We start from the raw sequence: 26,605 nt of genomic DNA on the forward strand, positions 1-26,605 counted from the left end.
ACAGTAAAGTGCAGCAACAATGCATGATAATGTGAATTTGAATGAACCAATAGAAGCAGCCTTTGGCCCCTGTGCTCCATATGAGAACAGTGGTACAGTGATGGTGAACATGGGCCCTGCAGGGAAGAGCCAGACACAGACAAAGACACGCCAGACTCCGGGTTAGCGCAAATGGAAAGGACACGGGAGGCCTGGAGGGCGGGTGGGGTGTGTAAATCCTCGACAAGGTCTTCACACGGAACGTAAAAACACGAGTAAATTGGTGTATTCCCCCTGACTGACACTGTTCACACGTCTGAGCAATCAGGTCATGTTTTAGCGGCATCTTTTAATTATTTAAAAGAGCTCCGTTTAAGTTGCTCCATTTTTGTAGTTCCTGAAAAGCAAATTGGGCTTTTTTTTTTACTCATGAAAAGCAAAGCGTGGCCATGTGTTTGGCTTCTTCTCCCTCAACCCTTTTACAGTGACCAGCTGCTGTTTAGCCATTCCCATATTCTCCTCCATCCAATTCACTGGGGCAGTTGGTACTCTTGGAGGAGGTGGGGGGAGCTGGAGGGGATTCCTCTTTGAAAACACCCAGACAAAGATTATGCAGTCTGCTCAGGTCGGGAGAGGTCACGAAGTGAGGCTATTTTCTCTGGAGAGGACACCTCTTTCCAAATACACAGGAAGAGACAGAAACCGTCTCTGTCCACCTCCCGTCTCTCTCCCAGGCAGGGTGAGCTGTCACACCGGTGAGAGGAAATTGATGGCACAGACATTTAATATTGATGAGATTCATTATAGATATTTTTGTCGTTGCAGCTCCTCACTTCAACGTGTTCCTCTCCTACAGTATCTTCATTTATCTCAATGTTTCAGCCACTCTCACGGCTGAAAATGTACTCAGCAGAAGATTCAGTGGATTTAGTGCTTTATGGTCTTCAGTTAGACCATTTAATATGGGATTGTTTTTTTTTTTTTTTGCATAATGCAGAACTTTGACCTGTGAAGAATATGCATCCCCGCTTGAATGATTCTGATTTTAAGTTATTGGAAACATTTAAAGAAAAGTTCCCTGTTCATCAATTTCACCCCATTTGGCAGAAGCTCTTTGCTTCAAAACAAACAAGTAAACACCCAAACTGCTTCATTCCACGGTCACATTCATGAAGTCAACTCAGTTAGTCCCACAGGGCTCATAACACCCAGCAATTATGTAAATTATCACCATTTACAGATTATTGAATCGTGCTCCCGCCCTGCACATTTTCAGTCACTTTCAAAAAATAATCCCATCAATACGAACAATCTGCTCAATTTTAACTTCTCGTTCATACATTTCTGACACTGCATTTGGCTCACACACTTGGCTAAGACATTTCATTTTAATCCATCAGCATTAACTAGATGATCTGAATCGTGATTCCCAACATTGAAATCAACGCATTTAAGAGTTGCTCATCAGTTGCTCTGGCGCCATCTAGTGGACACTTTTGGCAAATGCCAAAAGTTTTTCTCTTCTCAAGATAAAGCCTATTAGAAAAGATTTTAATTTATTTATTATCTCCTCAAAGGAAAAATGGTCATCAGATTCTAAAAAGCTACATGTAAATGAGTTATTCAGTTTTAGGTATCTGAAATCTTATTTAAAAAAAAAAGATTTTCACTTTTCGGGTTAAAATTGCAAAACCACATCTGGGAAAAGGTTTGAACTGTATCAGAGATCAGCCTCTCAACGTCATGCAAAGTGTCAATAGAGACTGACTTGACTGCTTTTAGTCGAGGGGAAGTACGTTTTTACACCCACCCATAAAACAGCTCAAAGTATGGAGCACCATCAATATTTGTACAAAGAAATCTGTCTTTATTCCAACAAACAGATAAATATGAGGCCTTTTACAACATGATGGATCTCTTCCAAGACTGCACCACATAAATGAGTTTTTGAAAAGCACAGACAACTTAAAGAAGTTGAATAAAACTGTTCTACACATATAAAACCACAATGTAACAATAAAGACCACTTGAAGAGTATTGTCCTCCTGCCACTTGTAGTCCAGGTATTGTGTCCAAAGGTGATGAAAAAGGGGTAATGGAGAAAAGCAGAAAATCAGTATCTGTATTTGGTAGAATAATCCTTAGGCGACACCACAAGACCTCGTCCTTTCCTCGCTCCTCGATACACTGTTTCAACAATGTCTATCATCTCCTGCTTGTCCTCCATCGGCCAGTTGATCTTATTGTTGTTACCAGTACCCAGATCAATCATGATGTGTTTGTTCCTGAAAAACATAAATACATTAATAAATGATCTTTCAACACTAGGTCACAGAGCTACAGCTTAATTGACAAAGCCGACTGAGAGACTCAAGGACGACAGAAAGACAGAAGAGAAATCAATAGTGACCTAGGAAGAAACAAAACACGGGTATATCTTGGACAGTGTGACTTTACCTACATGTCTATGAGAGTCACACTGAGCTAAAAACTGACACCATCAATGACATTAAATGGATACAGAACTGTATGGACACAGAACCTTACCTGAAGAAGAACATGACAGTGCAGGGATCGTACAACTCGTACATCTTGTTGAAATCAGGCACTTCTGTGATATCCACAAGGTAAATAACAGCAAAGTTCTTCACCTGCAAAGACACAGATGCATCTTATTAAGACATTAAACTAAGAGAACAGCAAAGTGTGATTAATATTACATCCAGAACTGCACAACAAAAGCTATGACGTTAACAGTCTCCTCACTTGTTATAAATGGAACGACACACCAACAGTATCACCTCCTTTTATAAGCTACTTGTTAGACTTTAGTTCTGCCAAAATACTGTGGTTTGTGTGCAAACAGTTATATTGTGGTACAAGCATCTGTTAGGGCACATGTAGGAATAAAGAATTGAAACCTGTGGGTTTTTCTTTCTAGATGAAAAGGAGCTTGTGCCGAGTCTGTTCACCCAGACTTGAACTCATATCACATGACAGTAAAACACGGCAACACCGACTTGTTGGAACAGACTGATGCTCTTTTTGAACCGTGTAAATAAAACTGATGTGAGGCCTGCAGAGCATCATGTTCGTACAACACTAACGATAAGATGGGACATTGAAGGCTATTTTCAGCCACAACTCGGCAAAATCAAATGCAAATGCAGGATCTAGTGCCAAATGTATTGCTTGACATATACTCAAGTTTTTACATCAAACGTTTGTTCACAAACGTTTATTACCATTATTATTAATTAAATTAGTTATCATCTGAAATTGGTGTTTGTACTTTAAAATAACAAATAAATTGCAAAACAATCCGCAGTTTCTTCTTTTATAAATATCTTTTTGTATGCAGGAAAAGGCATCATCTTTGCATCTGCACTTACTTTATGCCTTTGCTCTGTATTAAAATACAAACCGCACAACAGCACAAAGACAAGACCCACTGATGTCCCTTTTCCAGACTCGAGTCCATCTCAAGTCCTAATTTTAAGGACTTGAGCATCGTTGACTTGAGACTTGTGCATTAACTAAATTCATCAATCACAAAATCTATGCCATCATGCTTTGGCATTAAAAAAAAAATCTAAATTGAGTTCAACATTAATTTTGCAGAAGATGCACGTTCCCACTTGGCAACAGCTCATGATACACGTGCAACGCGTTTAGGAATGATGTTAGAACATCAAAAGGAAATAAACCCAAAAAGGTGTCTGCTTTGCTTTTACTGATTTCTCAAGTAGTGGAAAAAGCTGCAAAACTAAAATGTTTCACCTGTAAAGTAACCACTGAGCAGATGATGGAAACAACTTGCAACTTCAGATCAGATTGATTTGACTCAGATTTTTCATCATTGGTTTAGACTGGACTCATACTCAGCTACATGAACATGAAGTACAGAACTTTCTCAAGATTAACACAGTCATAGCTGAACATATATGCAGGAACGCTACTGTGTGTATATATATATATATATATATATATATATATATATATATATATATATATATATCTGCATATTTGTCTATATTTAATGACAGTATTGTGTTTATAACTGCCTTGTTTGAATAAATATATGGCATCATTGGCTTTTGAATAATATTTATAATTAATTAATATTTTATTCATATTGTTTGTTTAAGCATCAGGTCTATTTAAATCAGTAACATTTACTATTCATTACTTTTCAGAGGTGGAGGGGGGTATTGCAGGCTGGTTATTCTGTTAGAGGACTTTGGGACTAGTTAGTAGTCATGTCAATCCTTAAAAGCACTCGAGTCGAGCCTCCAATAGTGTAGAAATAACGGTAGTGCATTTGCCACACATATTTGATCTCGGCCGATTGATGAAAACATTTATAGTGAGTTCAAAATCAGACATCCACTTGTCTGTTATTGAGCTGCAGTTGAATACAACCTCATATGGAAACTAGCTGAACCAGGATGGTGCTGATGTTCAACAACAAGGCAGGATGATGAAATCACTAGGTTTCATTTTGGTCTTGAGCTGAACTAGTCTTAGTCTTGGTCTCGATACTCAGGTCTTGGTTTAGGCAGTATTGACTACAAGCTACAACATCATGAGCACTTGCAGGTAACATGAGTAAACACTGCTCATCTTGTCACAGTGCAAAGTTCTCCTAGAAAACCTGCATCCTGGCATTCACATGAATGTTACCATTACTAGATAAAATTAAAGCTGCAAGCAGCGATGAACGGGGCCTCGTGCATGCAATTTTCACCAATAAAAGTGAAGGACTCAAAACTAGGTCCGATGACACCACCCACGAGTCTTTATGTCATACCATTCAAAAGTTATGGCAGAATGTAGGAACTATCAAAAAAGGACCAATCAGATGAAGGAGGGGCGGGCTTTTTGGTGTCTATCGTCGCCACGGTAACGCGTTTGACTGAGAAAAGTAATGCCCATCGTAGCAGGATCGAGACGCACATTTTGATGTATAACACACCTGGGTGCACGTTACGGTTTGGACCGCATTAACGGCCGAGAATTACACGATTAATTCAAAATGGCCGACTTCCTGTTCGGTTTCGGCCATGGCGCCAAGAGACTTTTCTTTAAGTTGTGACATGATACAGGTGTGTACCGATTTTCGTGCATGTACGTCAAACCGTATTGTGGGGCTTGAGGCACAAAGTTTTCTAGGGGGCGCTGTTGAGCCATTAGGCCACGCCCATTAATGCAAACCATGAAATATCAAATCTTTCGCCAGGCCTGGCTTGCGTGCAAAATTTGGTGACTTTTGGGGCACGTTTAGGGGGGCAAAAAGGCCCTCATTTCATCGGAAAAATAAAAAAAACGAGAAAAAAAAGCGAGAACAATTCCTACAGATACAATAGGTCTTCGCACTGTCAGTGCTCGGGCCCTAATAAGACAGATTTATACATCCCGGGGGAAATTCAAAAGTCTTGTTTTCTCCTTACTTGCCACCAAATTCTGCAGACCAACTGCAACCCCCCTACCCAACATCACTGCTTCTCCCAGCTGGGAGGTCAAATTAAACACAGCAGTTTAACTTCAACCCGCTGGGTTTAACCTTGTGTACAGTTAACCCTCTGCAACAGTGTCCTCTGCTGGCAGTAAGAGGGATCGTCCATCAGTGCACGATAACCGGCATCTTAAGGTCCTGAATGTTAAAACGTCAGCTTCCATCGGTCAGTAAAGTGGTTAAACCAACTATTAATGTATCCACTGACACTTTGAGCGGCTGAGAGGGCAGACGTGGACCGTAAAAGCCTCCTGGGACCAGTCGCGTAGCCACCCAAAAATGTGATGCATTTTTTTTTGTTTTTTTGTTATAGTCTTACTAACATGTTGTATTCTAAATCTAGGCTATTAGTATGTAATCATGATGTTCAAAATAAAAAAATCTTATTTTTTCGCATGTAAAACCTTCCGTCAGGCGATGTGTCGCGGCACCTGCAACCGACCCTGAATTGACTGTGTTTAGGCAACTCATCAAACGGAAGATGCATGGCGGACATGAGTTCCCGTCCATTACTGAAGTCTTAGACTCCTGCGACAAAGATGTTTTCCCCAAGATTAACGGTTTTCTTCGTATTCTGATATCATTGCCTGTTCCAAATTGCTCTGTGGAGCCTTTTTTCAGTTGTCAACAGGATCCGAGCCATCAGCAGAGCGACAATGCTCACAGAGAGACTGAGGAGCCTCTCGCTGCTCATGTTTGAAAAAGAGCTTGCGGAGAAATTGGACTCTGATGAAATAATAAATACATTCAAGGCCAAGCCACGCCATTATGCCCTTTAATTTGAGAGCTGTGCAGTGGCACAGGTAAGCAGCAATATGTTTGTCTTTTACCATCAGGCCAACCTGTTACATAATCATATGTGATGAATGTTAAAGGGCATCTAATACCTATTTTAAACAGGCCTGGAATGTCTTAAAAACAAGCTTTTGATTGTTTTTGCTAAATAAATTAGAAATTCAGTCTCTAAGCCATTTCTTTATCTTCCCCGTTTCTAACCTTGTTCTCTATGCAGGATTCTGAGTGTGCGGAGAGGCTATGATAATGAGGCTCTGTGCTGATTGGCTGCCCGACGCGATACACCGCTACGAAAAATGGCGGAAGCTCCGGACGGCGGAGTTAGTTGTGGGTGTGGTTTCACGCATCGCTCCCGTCGTGACGTCATGACAGGAGCAGAATCTGAATGGCTCGTAGAAGTCACATCACACTGGACGGCTCATCCGGGCGGCTGTACAGACACTGCAGAATTTGGTTGCTTTCCTCCTTCTCTGAGTTGGCAGACTGAGGGGAGACCACTTTATATATGTTAAAGCAAGAGAAAAACGTGTTTTTCATAATAGGTCCCCTTTAAACCAAATAGTCGTGTTCAGCCTATGGTTAAATAGCTTTGTTGATCATGTGTAATATGGATACGTTATGGCTCTGAGTGCATGAGTGTTATATTTCATGTTCGGTTCATTGGGCACGCAATGTGTGTGTGTGGTTATGTTTTTGTGATGTTTTTTTTAGGACATGCATAAAGTGTGGTTATTTTATTACTTATTATATATATTATATTATTATCAGCACCTCCAAAACCGAGGCCATGGTTCTCCACCGGGAAAGGGTGGCATGCCTTCTCCGGGTGGGTGGAGAAGTCCTGCCTCAGGTGGAGGAGTTCAAGTATCTCTGGGTCTTGTTCACGAGTGAGGGAACAATGGAGCGGGAGATTGACAGACGGATCGGTGCAGCGTCCGCAGTAATGCAGTCGGTGTACCGGACCGTCGTGGTGAAGGAGCTGAGTCGAAAGGCAAAGCTCTCGATTTACCGGTCAATCTACGCACCTACCCTCACCTATGGTCATGAACTTTGGGTAGTGACCGAAAGGACAAGATCGCGGATACAAGCGGCCGAGATGAGTTTCCTCCTGGCTGGACGCTCCCTTAGAGATAGGGTGAGGAGTTCGGTCACCCGGGAGGAGCTCGGAGTCGAGCCGCTACTCCTTCACATTGAGAGGAGTCAGCTGAGGTGGCTTGGGCATCTGTACCGGATCCTCCTGGACGCCTCCCTAGGGAGGTGTTCCAGGCATGTCCCACCGGGAGGAGACCCCGGGGAAGACCCAGGACACGCTGGAGAGACTATGTCTCTCGGCTGGCCTGGGAACGCCTCGGACTCCCCTCGGAAGAGCTGGAGGAAGTTTCTGGGGTGAAGGAAGTCTGGCCATCTCTGTTGAGGCTGCTGCCCCCGCGACCCGGGAACGGATAAGCGGTGGACAATGGATGGATGGATGGATACATATATATATATTATTATACTTATTATATATCATTGATTTTATTTGAGAGCACGTCATATCTACTCTCAAACATGGATATGTTTTTTATTATTATGTTTTGTACTGTTAATAATGTTGGATATACATGCTTTTGAATGTTTGTGGAGGTGTAACGTCTAGTTTTGTTGAGAATAAATTTGGTACCCCCAGTCTCTGCTGGTGCAGACCAGAGTGTTTTCCTGCTCTACCTTCTCCGCGATGCTGTACAGAACCTCGTCCATCTTCATGCAGGTGGGGTCCCAGTCGTGTCCGAAGCGGATGACCAGGACCCGGTCCTCCTCGGACAGGATGGCCTGGTCCACCTGCCAGCCGTTGTGGAGGTGAGGCAGCATGTACGACATCCTGGCACTAAGTTGTTGATCCCACCCTGAAAACAGACACGGTTGGTAGTGATCAGACCTGAAGCAGCAGCAGCAACACACGGTGGATAGTCGTGTGATCACCAGGTTATATTTGTTTATATCAGCTCAGGTCTATAAATAATGAAGCCTAGAAGAAAGAAATCCAGTCAAAATGTAAAAGCACTTACCTTTAAATTAAAAAACTGGTTATAATGTGGTCAAATAAACGCTTTGAGGGTCGATAAATAAACTCCCGCAACACAAACGTTCATCTGTTCTTCTTCTCCTCCTTCTCCTTGTTCTTCTTCTTCTTCTTCGCTGTTGGCGGCTGACGAACACAACAGAGAGTTTGCGCATTATCGCCACCAACTGGTTGGTCACGTGTACATACAACACGCCGACGTGACCATCTTTTCTTTCCCTTTTCCTTTCTTTTTCCCCCAGTACATCCGATTTCACTTTCCTGTGAATTATAATACAGAACCACGATCATTTCCTTTCCCTGTTTCAATTGCTTTTGGTGTCTCTCTTTTAGTTTTTGCTTGATGATGCTCTTGATTTCTGTCCTGGTGATAACTACTAAATCAGCATTTGCACTTCTTTAATTTGCCACTTTATCTGCTATATTTCATGTTTCATTTCTGCCATAAACACACAATGTGAACCGTGTAGATTTTTAGTTGTATTTACACCAGGATGTCTTAATGATTGTTTTGTAAATAGGCCAATAATGGGATGTAGTCCCAACAGATGATTGATCTTAAACAGGAATCCTTTTGTGCTGCTACCAATTTTGTCAACATTTCTCATGTACACTGATAATTCTTCAGTGATGAGATCCTCATGCTTTTATATAACACTGTCTAATGATAAACAATAAAAAACTTCTACTCTGAGAAATACACACTTTAATGCATCTATACATAACTGCAGTACCCTATTTTTTTGAATAGTGTAAAATCTACAGAGGCTTTTATCTGAGCCGTTATTGGCACTGTTTGATTATTGTTTAATTGAACAATAATAATAATGAATTGAGTAATTAAGGTGTGATATTTCATGTTTTCTAACAGTCTCAGAGATGTTTTTTATCAACACCCCATGACACGTCATTTCCTCATTCACCTATAACCCCAAATTTATATTTTCATGAAAAGATTTTAATTTAACTACACTGCTAATTTTCCTTATCTTATCAACTAAACGTTTAAGACCTGATTTATACAACAATTTGTCAACTTTTTCAGTAGCTCCTTACACCACATGGAGTTTAAAATCCTCCTCTTTTTTTTTTTTTTTTACTTGTTGAGATATTGTCATGAATGCATCATCTATGATGCAAAAATGAGGAGCTTACAGTGCTTCCTTGTGTAGTTTCTTGAACTTTCCCTTTCTAATCTACTTGTGCAAGTCTTTCCATAAAAAGAGAGAATATTTAGAAAGAGCATTAATATACCTGACCCTCTAATTAACCCAGTTCTAAGAATTCCTCATCTCACATCATATCACAGGATTTCCTTGTTCTCTAAACATAATTATATTATGTAGTTATGTACTATTATTTTCATCCTCCTCTTTTTAAAGTCTCTATATCAAATCTCTCTCTGATATTTGGCCATAAATCCTTTAAACCAATGGTGCACTTTGATCTTTTGTTCATCATGTCCTCCATTCTGTTGCAGATGGTAAATGTTCAGCAGGTCTGACATAACTTCCTGGATTTGTGCCATCTTTTCCTGGTTTTCAAACAGTCGGCTTCTTTCCAACTTCCCCCACTGTTCCTAAACTTTATTATGTTGTTCCAGTAAAATACGTTTTGATGATTCGCTGAAAAGGTTAATCATTTACAGTGTGATCTTTGCCGGATGGTGATATTTGGTTTTTCTAAAAGCCTGAGCCAGTATGTGGACGGCTGGTTGTGTTAGCACTATATTGTCTGCTGTTGCTTCATTTCTCCTTTCCCAAATGAATCAATGTTTTCTGAACTTCAACCCCTTGATGCCTGATATATCTCTATGAACACATTGGGTAATTGTATTTTTCTTTCTATTTTTAGTATTTTTTAAAATGATATAAATCTTTTTAATTATTGTTTTGATTCTGAATGTGGTGGAGAGGTCTTAAAATGTATGTATGAAAAATATTCAGTCTTCAAGGAGTTAAATCCCTTTTGATCACATTCACTCTTTATTTTTAAAAATCTTTTTCAAGTCTTTTCAATGTGTGCCTCCTTTCCAAACACGTCTCCAACTTTACATTTTAAAAACTCCCGAAATTTACTTGCAATTCTTTGTAAAAACAAACAAATTCAAACCCTGTTATTTCTAATTTTAAAAGCTTTATTTTGAACTTTGACAGCTTTATCCTGTTTATTCTTTCCGACCGTCTACTCCGTCTTGCAGCCTCTGAAATGATAAAAGAATAAACTTGATCTTCAATAACACTTTGTATGTCTTGATCACTAATGCATCTAATGTTTTTCCACTTAGCTCTACTCAAAGACCGTCTCTCCTGTATCAAAATCCTCTTAACCCAGACCACTGTTATTTACCTTTTACTTTTTAAACAGTGAAACACAAAAAGAAAATAGGGAGAGAGCAAAAAATACCCGTCTTTGATGTGATTTTATCCATGGTTGAATATTTTTGAACGCTGCCAAAATTCTTTGGTGAGCCAAAAAGAAAATCTTGTTTCACAACTGAGAGAAAAGTATTTTAGATGTAATGACATTTAAATGGGGGATTCATCTTCTACCTTCATCCTGTCCAGGATCGTGAAAAGCATCACAGGTGTTGTGCGAGAGGCGGCGTCCACCCTGGACAAGTCTGGGACTTCATCATCTACTATGTGCAAGCATTTGATCTTCATGTACAGTGAAAATAAAGATTCAATTTCATAAGACTCCTCATTTGAAAAATGACTATTACTTGAACTTCAGTTACTTGAAATTCTTCCATCATGCAGATCCACTTTGACAAAAACAAAATAAAAAATTGGTCCAATAGTCCCTTATTAGTATGAGCACGTTAAACCACTTAAAAACGATACATCATCCTTATAAACTGCAAATATTTATTCTCTAACTTATACAATCATAATAAAGACATGAAATGCCCTGAAAAGCAACAACTGCTGAAACAGCGTCTAGGTACAAAACAAGCAGGGAGCAGCTTGGATGCAGGACAAAACACAAAAAGATAAAACATTTATTGATGTGCAACTCATTACAGTACAAACTGAAAAGAACGACGAAGAATCAGGTTCAAAGGTTATAGGAAAACTTTCCAGTCGTTGACTTAGCAGCACATTATGGCACTCCTTAGAAAGAGCATGAATCATCATTAAATAATGTCTTAACCTTTATTTAATTTCACCACTAAACTACACAATCACATTACCGTGGTACTAAATGGCCAAGTGATTCACACAGTCTGACTATCTTATTGGGTTTAGGACGCATGATTGTTTCACACACAACACAGACAGCCGGTCTGGAATAGGATCTATTCCCCGACTACCGTTAAACACTGCAATTATCCCTTAAAGCTGACACAGACTTTGTTTTTGAATTCTGTTTGGCTGCTTTTTTGTATTGCACAACATCAGCCTCCTCACCAAGTCTCTCAGCAGTCACTTGGCCAAAACCTCCGTCCACCGACCGGGTCAAACGAGTCCTCCGCTGTCAGAACCCCACCCATTTCACAAGAACCGCTTGGATCAGACTCCAGGTTGCATCCACCCATTTCAGGCCAACAAGTGGTGTAAGGAACATTCACATGTATTCTGGAGGCAGAAGGAGTCCCCTGGGGTTTTTTTTTTTTTTCTAAATTCACACCCCGTGGAGAGACATATCCAAAGTCCATTGCTTTTCCGTGAGGCAATACAGAGTGTTTCTTTGCATCTTAATGTCTTACAATCCCTGAGGAAAGCTGATGCTCAGCTGGAACAGACAGTGTTGGGATTAGGACGGGGCAGAGAGCCAGCCTCGGTGATTTTCTGCAGACTGAAACCGGACATCGGCGGCTCCTAGTCCGCCGGATGCTCCGGACACGAGCGATTCACCCCAAACCATTCATCAATGCACCTGAAACAGGAAAAGAAAACACAGATGTTCAGCATCTTGACGTCAAAGGTAGCAGAGGTATGAACCAAAATGACATTTTATTTCTGGCAAAATGGCTGAAACCTTTGATTAAGGCATTTTTTCCCCATAAGTCACTAAGCCCAAAGTCCACACCAAAGGGAGTTATTTTCTCCCAGAAGCCTCTAGTCTCCCTGAAACACTAGTGAGCTGGATCAACTGCTGGGCCAGAAAACATGACCTGCCTAAAGATAATACAATTAATTTACCAGCACCTCTAAAAAAGGTACATATCAAAATACTGCTTTTGTTGTCTTTCAAAAGCTAACAGCTAAGATGACATAAGTTACACTCAGCTGTCATCTTTAGAAAGTGCAGATTATACTAATAATCCATATATTTGACTCTTTTAAAGTAAACAAGTACGAGTGAAAACGTGTGACAGTTGTTTGACTAAACGAATCAGCAGAGTGAGATGTGTACAAGGGTTTCATAACCTTCATTTCTATTTGTGAATTTAAATTGATCTTAATACTGTAGTAAAATAAATATATTAAAGGTCTAGCAATAAAACTGAAAAACTATTAATAGTTCTACAGTCTGGGTAATATCCTTGTTCACTTGCTTCCCACAAGGTTTGTAAGTAGATATTCATCGTTTTCATGTCTTTATAATACAAATGAAGCAAGCGGAGCATAAAGACTCAAAGCGTGGTAACATTCGTGTTTTGGTTTGTTTGTATTTAGACTCACAAATAAACTAGAAGGGCACAGTGCCATGGATCTTATCCCGAGGCCCCGTTTCACAAAACATCATCCGAATACACGTGATGAAAATGAACAGCTTTTTCTTTCTCAAAACGTTTTATGAAATTTGCTCTGTCAGTTTCCAGTCTCGCAAAGAGACACGTGCTTTTACCAGATGGAGAGCGGAAATGATGTGTTTTTGTTTTTTTCCTGTTTTTTTAAAAAAAGAAGAAAAGTTGTTGAAGTATGTGGTTTCAGTTCGTGTTTGTACATGAGTCGTGTGTGTGTGTGTGTTTGTGTGTGTGTGTGTGTGTGTGAAATCTCGGCCGTGCCATCAGTCCTGGATGGGCTGGCTGGCTCTACGGGTGGTGGAACAGCTATGCAGGTGAAGTAGTTGGTGTAGTAGTGTGTTTATACGCCAGCTACATTTATCCTGAACAGTACTTTTTATTGTGTGTACACCATGAAAAGTGCAGTTAATATAACATTTAAATTGTATTACTGTTTTTTTTACAGACTTGAACATACACATACAATTAAGTGAACAGTACATATAAAATGTATGTGCTAATGTTTTTGTATTATGTACTGTAATTGGTTGTACAAAATAATAAATAAAGTAAATAAAGAAGGCACACTACCATCGGCTGTGGCAGAGCTGAACAGATTTTAGTTAATAAAATGATTCCTCCTGTGTTTGTGGACTAGTAAAAATACAGTCCTCCAACTGAAAGGTCTAAATTAGCTTTAACCAACAATCCAGTTAATGTAAATGTACTAATTCAAACAATTTTGTATTTCTTGTACTGAATATAAACTCTGTAAATCATCAATAATCATAAGTATTTTCACCCGGTACATTTGGTATACACTCCAAACTCTCTCCAGCTTTAATTTTGCTCTTCGAGAGTGTGGTTACCCTTTATGGTAGATACAAAGGCAAGGCAGTCTGGCAATGGTGTCTCCCTGCTCCAGGTCCTCTAAACAGATGGCACATTCCCCAGAGTCTCTGGACAGGATGTCCTCTAAGAAAGAGAAAACAGAGAAAATGAGCAAAGAGCTGCCCTGCAAACCAAATGTTTATTTCACCGAAAGCCACACAACCATCTGTTTAAGTACCTGTCGTCATCTGAGCCCTGACCAGAACTGGGAAGTGGTGGCCTCCGAATGGAGCGGACAGCTTTTAGTATGTTAAGCAAATTGTCTTTAAATAATCACATTATTTATATCAAAATAGGATGCTGCGGTTAAACACAAACTGGCTATAGGATCAGTCTAACATGTTACCAGGTGACGATTATGCTTAGTGTATTTATTTGCAAAATAATCTACAGCAAGTCATTGTGATTATATCAGAGGGCAAGATGTAACCATAGTTTTTTTTTTTTTTCCAATGAGAACTTGTGGAAGGATGGACTCAGTTGAACACCATAAGTATTTTGCACGATTTAGGTAAAGGATAAAGGATCCCGTGTAAAGGCTTCAAACAACTGCATGCTTTTGATAATAACCCTTTAAAATGTATGTGGAATGTGACATGCATTGGTAAGGTCATCAACACATGCACACTGCGAGTGTATAGATCAAGGAAGCTGTATGTGGTTGTGTGTGTGAGAGACAGAGTGCATAAGCAGAAAATTGCAACAGCACCGAAAATGAAGGGAAGTCTAATCCTGCATATATACAATTATGTTAAAAAAAGCATTTCATTCCTTAGCTTCAAAACTAAGCCACATTGCAGAAGCAATGTCGGAAAAACTAAGTACACACTAACTCTTTCCATAGGAATTCAGATTCGGAAAAACTTTATTTATCCCCGAGGGGCAATTGCAAAAATGAATGAAAAGTGTTGGTACAAAATAAATCATATCCAGGTGAATATTGGATTATCAGCAAGCGTGACCACTTCCAAACACAAAAAGCTTTCTCTGAGGCATTCATGTGAGTGTAATGAGTTTTAAGTCATACTCCACAGTTAAATGTGCAGTTCTGCAAGGTTCTGTTTGGACCAATATTTATCACTATAATCCTTCCACTGGTTGATATTATTACACAATGCAGCAAAAAATTAAACTGAGATGACACTCAGGAAAGCAGATGAAATCAACTACATTACAAGAATAACTTAGAGTTAAAGTTCTGGGTGACATTACTTTCCTTCATAATTCAGACAAGACTGAGGCTGTCATAACTGGACCCAATTACCACGAGGAGTTTTTTCGCAATGCCTTCTTTCACCTACCTGACATTCTCAAAAATGTGATGTTTACAAAGTCGTCTATACATTGGCTTCTTTAAAGATTTTACTTCGCCATTCCTCACAGCCCCTGAAAGCCCTCTAGCTGATCCAAAATGCTGCTGAAAGGAATCCTGATGACAATCAGCAGGAGACAGAACATTTCTAACTTCTCCTCAGTGGCTCCCTGATGAATCCGCAACAGTTTAAATGCTTCTCTCATATAAAGCCCTTGAGGATCAAGCTCATTATCTTCAAGAGCTTCTAGTTACATAGTATTTCAACAGAGCACTTTGCTCTCAAACTGCAGACTTATGTCTCCTAGAATTTCCAGAAGCAGAATGGGATTCAGAGCCATCTTCCAGGTTTTGGTCGAGGAGGTAAACACCTTCTCTACTTTTACAATTAGACTCAAAACTTCCCTTTTGATAAAACTCATAGTTCAGTCTGTTATAAGCCACCTACCCTCACTCTGCTGCCTTTACTCTATATGTATGCATATGCCATTATTGTCATTTCTTTTTATATGGCAGCTACCCCCTACCCCATACTTTCCCCAAAAGTAGGCACATTACAATCATTGAGTTGACTATGAACTCCTCCATATGCTTAAGTATTCCACAGATAACTATTAAACAATTTCTCCAACTGCTTAAGTGTAGCTAAAAAAGTTTCACAGAACAGGAAAACGATCCCTAGCACACCTGCAAAACCTCCTTCAATTCCCACCTTATCTTGGTGAAGGGGGTTGCTCGAATGATCCCAAGAGCTATGGTGCTGGGGCTAGCTTCCCCTGGTAGGGTCTCCCAAGACAAATTGATAGTGGTAGACGACCCAGACCAAGAGCAATTCTAGGCAAACATGGGCAATAAAAATCAAGGAGTCCCATATCCCTTGCTCTGCTGCGGGAAAGGGATATATGACTCCTTGATTTTTATCATGGAGTCACACACACACATAAAACACCCACCCCAGGGGTATATGTGGCCAGGCCTGGGGGAGGGGCTCCTTGGCAGGCACCTGGTGCCAAGGCCTTTACCCATGGGACCTGGCTGGGGTCAGTCGGTGTTCACCCTGACATGGTTTTGCACTCTGAGCTGGACCTTATACCACTCTGGACATGGTGAGAGACGTCAGGCTGGAGTGGGCTTAAATAACCTCCCCCCTCACAGCCTGTATATTGGGATTTTCCACAGTGGACGAAAGCGTAGTTTGGGGTCTGAGAGTGGGTTTTAACTGTTGTTTGGGTTTATGGACCAAACAGTAGTTTGGACTATCTAGCTTTCTTGGAGTCTCCTAAAGCAGTGATTCTTAACCATAGGGCCGCGGCCCACACTTGGGCCGCGGCCCACACTTGGGCCGCGAGCGCCATCTAGTGGGCCGCGAAAAAAAATCAGTTTTGTACGTGTGGGCCGCGGGGGCCGCGGGACTGCATAGCAACTCCCGACCAAATGAGGAGAAGAAGACTCAGTTAGCTGTACGTGTAATAGTAAGAGAAATGGTGTGTATTTATAGAGAAAATCATTCATTTTGCACAGAGTAGGTTTAGATCCGCCAGGATCAGGGATCGATTACTTGGGTCTGCGCCCAGAGCGAGCAAGCGCGGCGTGATCATTTATCCTGACGCGTCCCCGCGGCCGGGGAGGTCGGTGCCGCTCCGTTGTTATTGCTGAAGGATTGTAGATGTAGATGTGTGGGCTGGACTGTTGTTCGGGCTCGCAAAAGCATCGGAAAGTGACACGGCTGCAGCGGCCAGAGCTGCGGTGCTGGCTCTGCCCGTCGTAGCTGATCAGGCTCGGATGAAATCCGACACGCGCAGTCCTGACAACTTATTAATGTAAATAAAACTTAGTAAGTTACTTAGTAAGTAAGTAAGCTTGACTCTTACAGAGATGAGAAGCGTAACAGGTGGAAAGTTCAACCCGGAATGGACAGATTCATCCTGGTTCAGTCTTCCCACTGGGACAAAACCAGTGTCTCATACGTTCAGAGACCGTGGCGTTCAAAGTGCGAAAGTGAAACGCCCATGAAAAAAAACGAAGTTTTTCATCAAACATATCCACTCAAGTCTGACCTGAAGTCACAGAAAATAAGCGGACCATCTTACTGTAAAACATGTTTGGGTCCAGATACAGCTGTGAAGCAGCTTTCTCCACAGTGAACATAATTAAAACTAAATATCGTTCCAGGTTCACCAATGAGCACCTTCACATGTGCATGAGAACCTGACACCATCCAGCCCAGATTTAAAGTCCTGACAGGAGAAATTAGAGCTCAGTTTTCTCACTGAACAACAGAAAGTGGGGGCATAAGATTAAGGGGAAAAAAGAAAAACTGCAAAACGGTTCAATTATTAAGATGTGTTTATATTCATTTATTATAAAAATGTGTTGAGACAATTAACAAAGAAAAGGGGAAATTCAAGCGGCTGGTAGAGAAATAAAATAAGATAGCATTTGAAAAATAAAATAAAATCTATTTTATTTTTAAGAGAAAAAAAATATGTGTAATTCAAGTTAAACATGTTATTTGGCAAATATGTACTTTTTTAATATAACAGTCAGATGCAGATGTTGATACAATTATGAGGCTACTTGAATATATATATAGGAGAATTTCTCTAAATGGACCTCTTAAAGTTGAATACCCCTGCTATACAGTGTTAATATTTAATGGGCCCCGGGCCACTCTGTACTGAAAACATTGGGCCCCAAGATCAGAATGGTTAAGAACCCCTGTCCTAAAGGATTGGATTTGCAGCCATATTTTCTGGAAACTTAGTGAAAAGAGGAGAGCTGAGATCGCACTGATCACCATCTGGTAGTGAGTTGGATCAGATGGCAGAGAAAGATGCCTGGACAGACCTTGCAGACCCAAATGTATAGTGAGGGTTTGCTGGGAACATCTGGCAGAAGAACCTGTCAAAAACATCCTCAACCCCCACCTATAACAGAGCCATGTTTTGAGAGAGGTTGGGGACTCTGAGTCTGAATAGGCCTTGTTCAAGGTCTCCACTGTTGAGGCAGCTCAATGGTAGTGTGGGTGCAAGGGTGTTGAGGCCTGCCATGGTGATAATCACTACACCTGTTAGTGGACACACCAGGCGAGGGAGGCCATCAAGCTGAAGGAGTCCAACTCCAAAAGGCAACTGACAGGCCAAGTGACTGCTGAGGCAATAACTTGGGTAGGAGACGTTAGAAGAGGCCATGATTCCAAGAAGATTCTCGCAAACCCTCAGGTGGCTCCAACCAGGGAAAGCAGTACTTCACCAACACTGCATACATGTTGGGGTAGTATGCTATACCCCTACTGGGGATGTAACCGGAGGGTGAAATTAATACTTTGAGGAACTTCTTAATCCCACCAACACATCCTCCTGACTGAGGCTGACTGTGTGGACTCTGGGACGGCCTTACAAACAGCTTAAAACGAGTTTCCTCCACAGGGTGGCTGGACTCTCCCTTAATGGTGAACCTGCGGAAGGATCATTACTGGTTTGGGCCCTGGATGCCTTGGGATGTGTTTTGGACATGTTCAACCAGGACGAAGCACCGAGGCTGTCCCAGGACATCCTGGAGAGATTATATCTCTCGGGTAGCATAGGACCATAGGACACCTTAGCAGCTCCATGAAAGAGCTGGAGGAGGTGGCCAGGGAGAGGGAGGTCTTGGCCTCACTGCTTAGGCTATTAGCCCAGTGACCCAAATTTGGGTAAATGAAAGTTAGAAGGATGGATGTTGCAATGGCCCAGTCAAAGTCCAGTTGTCAGACCCGTGCATAGACAAAAGCCTGAAAAACTCTATAAACTGAAGCAATGTTGTAAAAAGGGATGCTGCAAAATTCTTCCACCCCATTGTGAGACTGATAACATCAGACTTGCTACTAAAACCTAGTTCTACAAGGTACTGAACACATTTATAAATAAATAATGTCCCATCAATGTATAGCTATTGTGTTGTTGGGGTACTATTTTTGAAAATAAAGAATTAAGAGAGGCCATACTTTGTATTAACTTTATTAAATCCTCAAACGTAGCAAATCTTTAGCTCATAGACTCCCAACAGCATGATTTTTTCTCTCTATTGTTTCCACACACAAGATCTGTTTGTTTTTCCTGTGTGTGCACATGTAGGTGTGTGGGAGCTCTTCACGGATGCACAAACGGCTGGCCTCGTAAATATGCAGCTGCATCGTACATTTGAGTTAGATTTTGAGATTTGACTGTTGTAGTGCATCACATTCTAGTGCAGGTGCACTTTTTGTGGCTTGTGAATATACAAGGTATTCAATTTTGTTCTGATAAGCACAATTTACATGTTAAACTGTACTCAAATTACATCAGAAAACATACTGCACTGTTAGATTTAAAAGAAAAATGCTCAACAGTTTATGAAAATGTCTTTCTAGAAGTGTGTATGTGTGTGAGTCTCTGGACTACTCTCAAGCAACCTGCCCCGACAGCACTGACTTGATTTGTTCTGTGCACGCACAGCAAACCTCTTTCTGTAGATGCTGACCAACAGAAATGAAGTGTACCGTGTGAAAATGGTAATAGGAACATGTACGCCTCAGTTTTTGGGTCGTGGTAAAGTTGTCTATGTGCATGTCAGCAACAATTTACAATCAGACTCTAAGGGCCAGTTCATGCTCAATGTGTCTTTAAAAAGTCCCTGTGTATCTGCATGACTTACTGTAAACGTTAGAATTTAACAAAGTCTCTAAGAATCCTTGTGGAGCTTGTGCAGCTGAAACTTCAGTTTTATGAATAGAATAGAGAATGCCCTCTTTTGAAGAGAAGCTGCACAAGAAGATCCACACATGCATCATTCTTGATTAAAAGAGTACTGCATGAATTTCTCACTGTTCCACAAAAGACAAAAATCCTTAGCTGTTTGCTGGCAAAATGTAGACATTTTCTTTTCCCATTCCCAAGTGACGGATGTGCACATGCTGCAAACAAGTCATAACTAAATTGTGGTATGGACGGAGCATTTGCAAAGTGCCTACTGGCCTGTGCGTGCAGACACAGGAACCGTGATTTGTCATAATTCTGTACAACTGCTCATCCGTGATGCCTGCAGCTGTTCTTGTGTATATCCTGGTGTATAGCTTCATTTCCTCTGTTTCTGTTCAGTCTCACTTTTTTTTTTCCTGTTTCTTCTAACCAATAATTTCACAACATAATGTTTAGCTGCATCAAAAAATTACTTATAACACCAAAGACAATCAAAGTCTCCCATTGCCTCTTGCACTTTCACCCCCTTATTCTTACTGTTGTAGGTGAGGCGCGTTTTGCTGAAACACATGAGCAGGTGCTTCTCCATTTCATCCACAGCCAAAAACTTGGAGCAAACTGGACAGTGAAACCCTAGGAGGAAAACACAAGAACAAAAACATGAGAACCCTGATGTAACACTTAGTCTTTTATTGATACAGATATATACACGAGAGAGGACATGGGACTGTCTACCACATGACCTAATACCTATATGCACTTCCCAACTCTTATTTCCTCAAATTTATACGCATCCACTTACATTATACTGTACACATTTAAAATGTTGTTCAATGCAAACACATAGCTAAGCAGATATAAGATATGCACTTCATCCATGAATCACAGCACTGATTCACAATTGGATACACACACAAGGTCTCCAATATCCTCGACCCAAAGGGAGATATTAGTGTGGACATATTATAGTGATTCAATTGATATTACCTTTTCTGTCAAGGTTAAACTCATTTATCTAGCACATATAGCCCTGTAAGCAGGCTTTGAAAACATTGGATAAAAAGTCAAATTTATATCATCATTGTAATATTTTAACTAAATATGGTTTTTTAAACTGGAGTAATATGATTAAGTTTGCAGACATTTTACTTGTATATAAAATCCTTCATGCCCCCCCCCCCCCCCCCCCCCCCAGAGCTGCCACCAGAGGGGATTGTAAAACTGCACATAGAAAAGGTGCCTTTGGGCAGTCAGTCTTTTCCTATCGAGCAGCTCATACCTGGAACACTATACCCATAAAACTAAGGAACATCACATCTCTTTATTCCTTCTCTCAAAACTCTTTTCTCTTTGGCATTAAACCCAGATCATGCACAACACTTATATAGTCCACTTAACCACAAAAAAATAGAAAATTGGCATGAAATGTTCTCCTGATACTTTGTCTAAAGTTTATTCTCACTATCTAACTTCTGGTTGGCATTTTGTCAGACTTCAGTCATAAACTGAAAATTCCAAGTTCCCATTCATTTTAAACGCACCACAGTGCAGAAATCTTGTTCTGTACACTGAATGAATGCAACACTGGATTACTTGAAAAACCCTCTCTTGACCCAGACATTTTATCTCAGGTTTGTAAGACAGGTTTATGAGAGTGATGCTTAAAAACTAATGAATGCGTTTGTATTACTGTACAAAGTAAAGTAATACTTTGTACAGTATATACAGTAAAAAAGTAGATTACTGTAATGTGTTATTAATAGGATATCCAAGTAATTCTCTGAATATCCTCCAGATGATCCAAAATGCAGCAGGGATTACGAAGGGAAAATTGTATTTATTTGATTATTTATTTGCAAGACCTGATAGGAACATACTAAGGTACTAACAGAGCTCTCCGTTGTCAAAGTGCAGGTTTACTCGTAGTTCCTAGAGTATCCAAATGTAGATTTGGAGGACGGTCTTCTGCTATCAGGAACCATTACTATGGAACCAACTTCCAATCTGGGTTAAGAAGGCTGACACCACCTCCACCTTTAAAACCAAACTTAAAACCTTTCTGTTTACTAAAGCCTATAGTTAGTGTAAACTCTAGTGGGCCAGCAGTCCTAGCTGCAGCTGTATAAAAAGACTAGGTCAGGCTGGTCTGAAACAGAGCTTCATCCTAGACATGCTGCTATAGAGCTACGCTGCAGGGGGACACCGACATGATCCACTGAGCAACGCCCATCACCACTTTATTCTCTCCTCTTCTTTTTCCTTTCTTCAGATCAACACTCAGCTATTCATCATTGCTCTCCATTGTTATTGTAGTTTATTAATGGTCTGCCCCCCCTCTTCTCTTTTGTACATGTTTGCTGGCCAGAGCTTCAGGAGCTGCATCCTGACCTGCAGACCCCCGACCACCTCAGTGTCTGCTGTCTACATCTGTTTATATAGTTATCTCTGCAGTGCACTAGCTAGTCATTGTGACTGTGTCTCTCCTTTCTCTGTTCTTCATTCTCTCTGTCTGTTCTCTCTTTTCCTGCTCTGCCCAGCTGTCCTCCAGCAGGAGGGCCCCCCCTTATGATCCAGGTCCTGGTCCAGGTCTCCTACCTCCTAAAAGGGGAGTTTTTCCTTGCCACTTGTTTGGCTTAAGATTTTTGTCCCACTAGGGGAGTTTTTACCTGCCATTGTTTCCTTAATAATTGCGTGGGGGTCATGTTCTGGGTCTCTGGAAAGTACCTAGAGGAAACTTCTGTTGTTATAGACATTATATAAATAAAATTGAATTGAATTAAAACTTTGTCTATAGTTGAGCCGCAACTAACGACTATTCTGATAGTCGATTAGTCATCGACTATTGAAACGATTAGTCGACTATTCAGATTATGAATCCCATAATTATTAAATGGTTCTTATATAGCTCTCAGCTTTTAAATTTTGCATGAGTTTGTTTAAATTATGTGCCAATTTAAAAATAACAAGAATTATCGTCTCCTGATTCAAAAATATATATTTTAATGAATTTTGCTCACTCTGTTTAAAAACACGTGTGGTGATAATAGCGGCTGAAGGCTATTGTGCACATACATTTTTTAGCAGAGATATAAAGAAGAATGATGCCTCACCCTGTTGAAATTTGTTTGCAGACAATGGTGGATAATTACATTTGGTGGAGACTATTTCTATGATGGATTTATGTTGACAACGTTGATGAATCATTGCACCCCTAGTCTAAATGAGCAAAGTTCATTGATTTTAGCTTCTGAAACCTTAAGATAAAGAGAAATGGCCCAACATTAAAGCCCGACACTTATTCAGCCAATGTGATGCAGTATACAATGCAGTACTGTACTCTAATAACCTCAGCTCAATGCACGAATCACAAGATTGTGACTAAATAACAGATCAATACAAACTCTACGTGGATGAACCACAACTCAGAGAAAAGCAAGTCATTGAGAATAAAAGGTCCTAGTAAAGTATTATCTATCAAATCATTGTAAATGATCGGTTCTGTGTATTTGCCATGTGCCACTGTCAGTACTCAGGGTATATACTCTGCTCTTGTATATAGTATAATGTGCTTCAACAGTTTGACTGCAAATTGTGTCAAAACTTACATGAACATGGTAGCCAAAGCTGTAGGAAATATGTAATCTCTGCTACGAAAAGAGCTGGGAAGACGGTATGCTTATCTATTTTTTGTTTCTTTTGTTTTTTTGACAAAAACAAGGTAGACACATTTCATTAGAATTTCAAGAAAAGAAACATGGAAAAAAAAAGGAGTCATAACATGTTTTCCTAAAGCCCAGAGCCATTTGACCTGAGATCATAAGGTGATCAGTCAAACATTGTAAGAGCTCAGCCAAAAAAAGCACAAACAAAAATCAAATATGCAGCTGGCAGCCATCTATGCACCAGCTGTGTATGCTCATGCTATGTCTTTTTAAAGTCTCACATTGTGAGACATATTGTGAGGTTTACAGAGTCACAGTCACATGACTCTCATGAGAAAAGATTACTGATGAGTTTATCAGTGATTACATTTCCTTGTTAACTACAGCAGTAAATAGAAAAAGGGGAGGCAAGTAAAAATGCAGTTGCTTTTGGATCCTTTTATGAAAGTCTGGCAGTGGGTCATATTTAAAGGAGAGGAAAGCTGCACTTCTTTGGTTGTTGTTGTTTTGCTCGAGGGCTGTGACACTCCTATTTCGCTTGCTCGATTCCTCTTTTGTTATGGTCTGATTTTGGAGACAAGCTCACCAGTTAACAAACAGCAAGGCTTGCAGATTCAGGAAGTTTGTGTGAGTGTGTGTGCCTGTCTGCGCGTCTGCCAAGCAATGTGTAACCAGCAGGAAGCTCTTATCTGTTGACCTACATAGCGCACTCTTCCCTCTCAGCCACAGTGAAAAACAGGCCCGTTTTGCAAAACAGAGGAGAGGCAGCAGCAGAAGAAGGAAGACAAAGGGCACTAGTGCAACAGCAGAGCCACCTGTGGCTATGATAAGTGTGCAGAAGTGCCAAACAAAGGGCTTTAGTCATCAGGTAGCTATCAACATATGCCAGGTATCACATGGCAAACAGAAAAAATACTAAGCAACTCTGACTGAACTGGAAGAGTTTATGAAGACTGTCAAGAGATGATTTTATTCTGAATTATTAGTATGAGCCAGGATACATGACATTATGGCTGTGCCACGTGAGACAGCAGAAAAAGAGACAGTGCTGCTGAGAGATAAGGGAGACTAAAGGGTGATGTCGATTTAACGCAGAATCATAATTCAGGCTTCATGACTGTGAACAAACAGAATTAAACGTGGTTAATCAAAATGGACTGCTGGGTTACAGTAAATAAGAAGTGATAAGGAAATCAAGAGATTAAAGAGAACAAGTGCAATATTCTACAATATTCTACATATGTATATACTGTATATACTGTCATCTGTAAAAAAAACAAAAACAAAAAAAAAACGATTCAAAAGCACCTTAACCTTTTTTTATATTTTTTATATTACTTATATTTCTTATTGTTTGCACTACTGCTATTTCTCTTGCACTGTAGAGGTGATGCTGCCTCTAATCTCACAGTGCCCAGGTACACTGATAATAAAAGTATTCTGATTCTGATTCTGATTAAGTAGCAATAACATTTAGGGCTGATTTATGGTTCAGACCCATAATTGAGGCTTTAGCCCCATGCACCATGAAGGACCTGCATGTGTTCCAGTCTTACCTCCCAGCAGGCGAGGGGACAGGTGGGCCGGCAGAGACCCTATGAGCAGTCTGTGGCCCTCGGGGGGCAGCTGGCCCTCCTCTCCATCTGGACCATCCAGGTCCTGGTTCTGTGACCCCGACCTGCCACCGGTCGGGATACTCAGCCCGGAGCTGGTGGGCCCGCCAGCCGTGTATCGGATCCGGGGCCCATCGGGTCCATTGGTGTACCGAAAGCCCGCAACCCTTTCCCCCACTCCAGCAGCAGCGTTTCCAGACGGGAGGTCAGAGCTGGAATAAGCTCGAGTTCTGCCGTCATACACAGTAGGGCTGCTCTGTTTGGCCCCCATGATGCGTCAGGCTCAGTCTTCTCGGGGATTTCTGTGAGCGTTTTTACAAAAGTTTCTAGCCACGACACATGCTTGCTGCGTTTCCTGAAGACACAACAACAGCAGGGACAATAATAAGGTCTGACTCGTGGAGAGAAACTGCGTCGAGACGCGCCAACATGTCACAGTTTCATGGTGCGCCCTAGGTGCGTAAAGTGCGCACTCGCTCACTCGTCTAACTTTATTTACAATTGTCCGGTTCTTCTTTTTTTTGTTTTGTTTTTCTTGTCTTAGCACAGCGCTTCCCTTTTTTTTAACAATGGAAAGATAAAGTGAATTAAAAAAAAAATCTCCTCAGTTTTACGCCTCCAGTTGCTTCGCTGCAGACGAGGGCATGAGCGCAAGTGTCGGCCTCAAAGCTCTTCTGATCCCACTTTGTTTTTATGCCTAACTGCGGCCGTCTGGAAAGAAAAATAAAAGCAGGGATTGCCCTCCTCCCCTGGCGGGGCAATTCGTCAAATGCCCTTCAGTAAGATGAAGATAGACTTCCCTATCAAAGTAAAAGCATGGGCTCTAAAATTACTAGTCTTTGTTTTATAATACAGCATTGATGGAGGAGTTAGGTATTGTGATATGAAAAACAAAATTTTCTTGATTTTTTGTGTTTTGTTGGGTGTCTTTTAATAGTGTTAAAAGCATGTTAAAAATGATGTCACAATACCTTTAATATTCATCTATCACTACACCATTAATGCCTTCACACTGCTGTATTTCACCATAAGAAATTCTACACTTGCCCAGAATATCAAATTTAGTCATCAAAACAATGGAACTAAATTATTTTTTATTAAATGTCTTGCAGATTCTCTCTTTAATGATTTACATGATGTTTGTGAATAAAACCACCAAACATGTGCAGGTAAGTGATGTGATGGCGGAAGGGTGCAAATTTTAATAAGTTTAGTAATGATGCAGTCTATATTTATGGTATGACAAGAAATGTTTACTGAGAAATAATAAAAATTGAAGTATGTAGAATAAAATCTCTCTTTGTGAATGTGATGTACTGTGTATAAATATTTGGTTTATTATCACTTATGCATGACTTGGCAGACTCTTCTGCTGTAGTTGATCAG

The 26,605-nt window shown here is 40.6% G+C and overlaps 2 protein-coding genes across 2 annotated transcripts; both read right to left on the reverse strand.

The window, feature by feature from the left end:
* Window positions 1-1,823: 1,823 nt before the first annotated feature.
* On the reverse strand, window positions 1,824-8,467 carry txnl4a (thioredoxin-like 4A). Its single transcript, XM_061741939.1, has 4 exons — window positions 8,335-8,467; window positions 7,994-8,172; window positions 2,527-2,630; window positions 1,824-2,264 (listed from the first exon to the last, which is right to left on the reverse strand). The coding sequence occupies exons 2-4, from the start codon at window positions 8,144-8,146 to the stop codon at window positions 2,093-2,095; spliced, it is 429 nt and encodes a 142-aa protein (XP_061597923.1). The 5' UTR covers window positions 8,147-8,172; window positions 8,335-8,467; the 3' UTR covers window positions 1,824-2,092.
* Window positions 8,468-11,322: 2,855 nt separating this feature from the next.
* On the reverse strand, window positions 11,323-25,966 carry LOC133460471 (E3 ubiquitin-protein ligase znrf2-like). The gene is made up of 4 exons (XM_061741039.1): window positions 25,163-25,966; window positions 20,482-20,577; window positions 13,893-13,998; window positions 11,323-12,230 (listed from the first exon to the last, which is right to left on the reverse strand). The coding sequence occupies exons 1-4, from the start codon at window positions 25,488-25,490 to the stop codon at window positions 12,173-12,175; spliced, it is 588 nt and encodes a 195-aa protein (XP_061597023.1). The 5' UTR covers window positions 25,491-25,966; the 3' UTR covers window positions 11,323-12,172.
* Between the last annotated feature and the right edge of the window lie 639 nt (window positions 25,967-26,605).

This window comes from Cololabis saira, chromosome 15, assembly GCF_033807715.1.
Source record: "Cololabis saira isolate AMF1-May2022 chromosome 15, fColSai1.1, whole genome shotgun sequence".
Taxonomy (NCBI): Eukaryota; Metazoa; Chordata; class Actinopteri; order Beloniformes; family Belonidae; genus Cololabis; species Cololabis saira.

Coding starts and splice junctions, on each gene's coding strand:
- LOC133460471 (XM_061741039.1), bottom strand. CDS start 25,490: ATGGGGGCCAAACAGAGCAGCCCTACTGTGTATGACGGCAGAACTCGA. Junction 20,578..25,162: donor GTCCCCTCGCCTGCTGGGAG/GTAAGACTGGAA, acceptor TTTTCCTCCTAG/GGTTTCACTGTCCAGTTTGC. Junction 13,999..20,481: donor AACGCGCCTCACCTACAACA/GTAAGAATAAGG, acceptor TCTCTTTCTTAG/AGGACATCCTGTCCAGAGAC.
- txnl4a (XM_061741939.1), bottom strand. CDS start 8,146: ATGTCGTACATGCTGCCTCACCTCCACAACGGCTGGCAGGTGGACCAG. Junction 2,631..7,993: donor TGTACAGCATCGCGGAGAAG/GTAGAGCAGGAA, acceptor GTGTCTTTGCAG/GTGAAGAACTTTGCTGTTAT. Junction 2,265..2,526: donor ACTGTCATGTTCTTCTTCAG/GTAAGGTTCTGT, acceptor TATGTTTTTCAG/GAACAAACACATCATGATTG.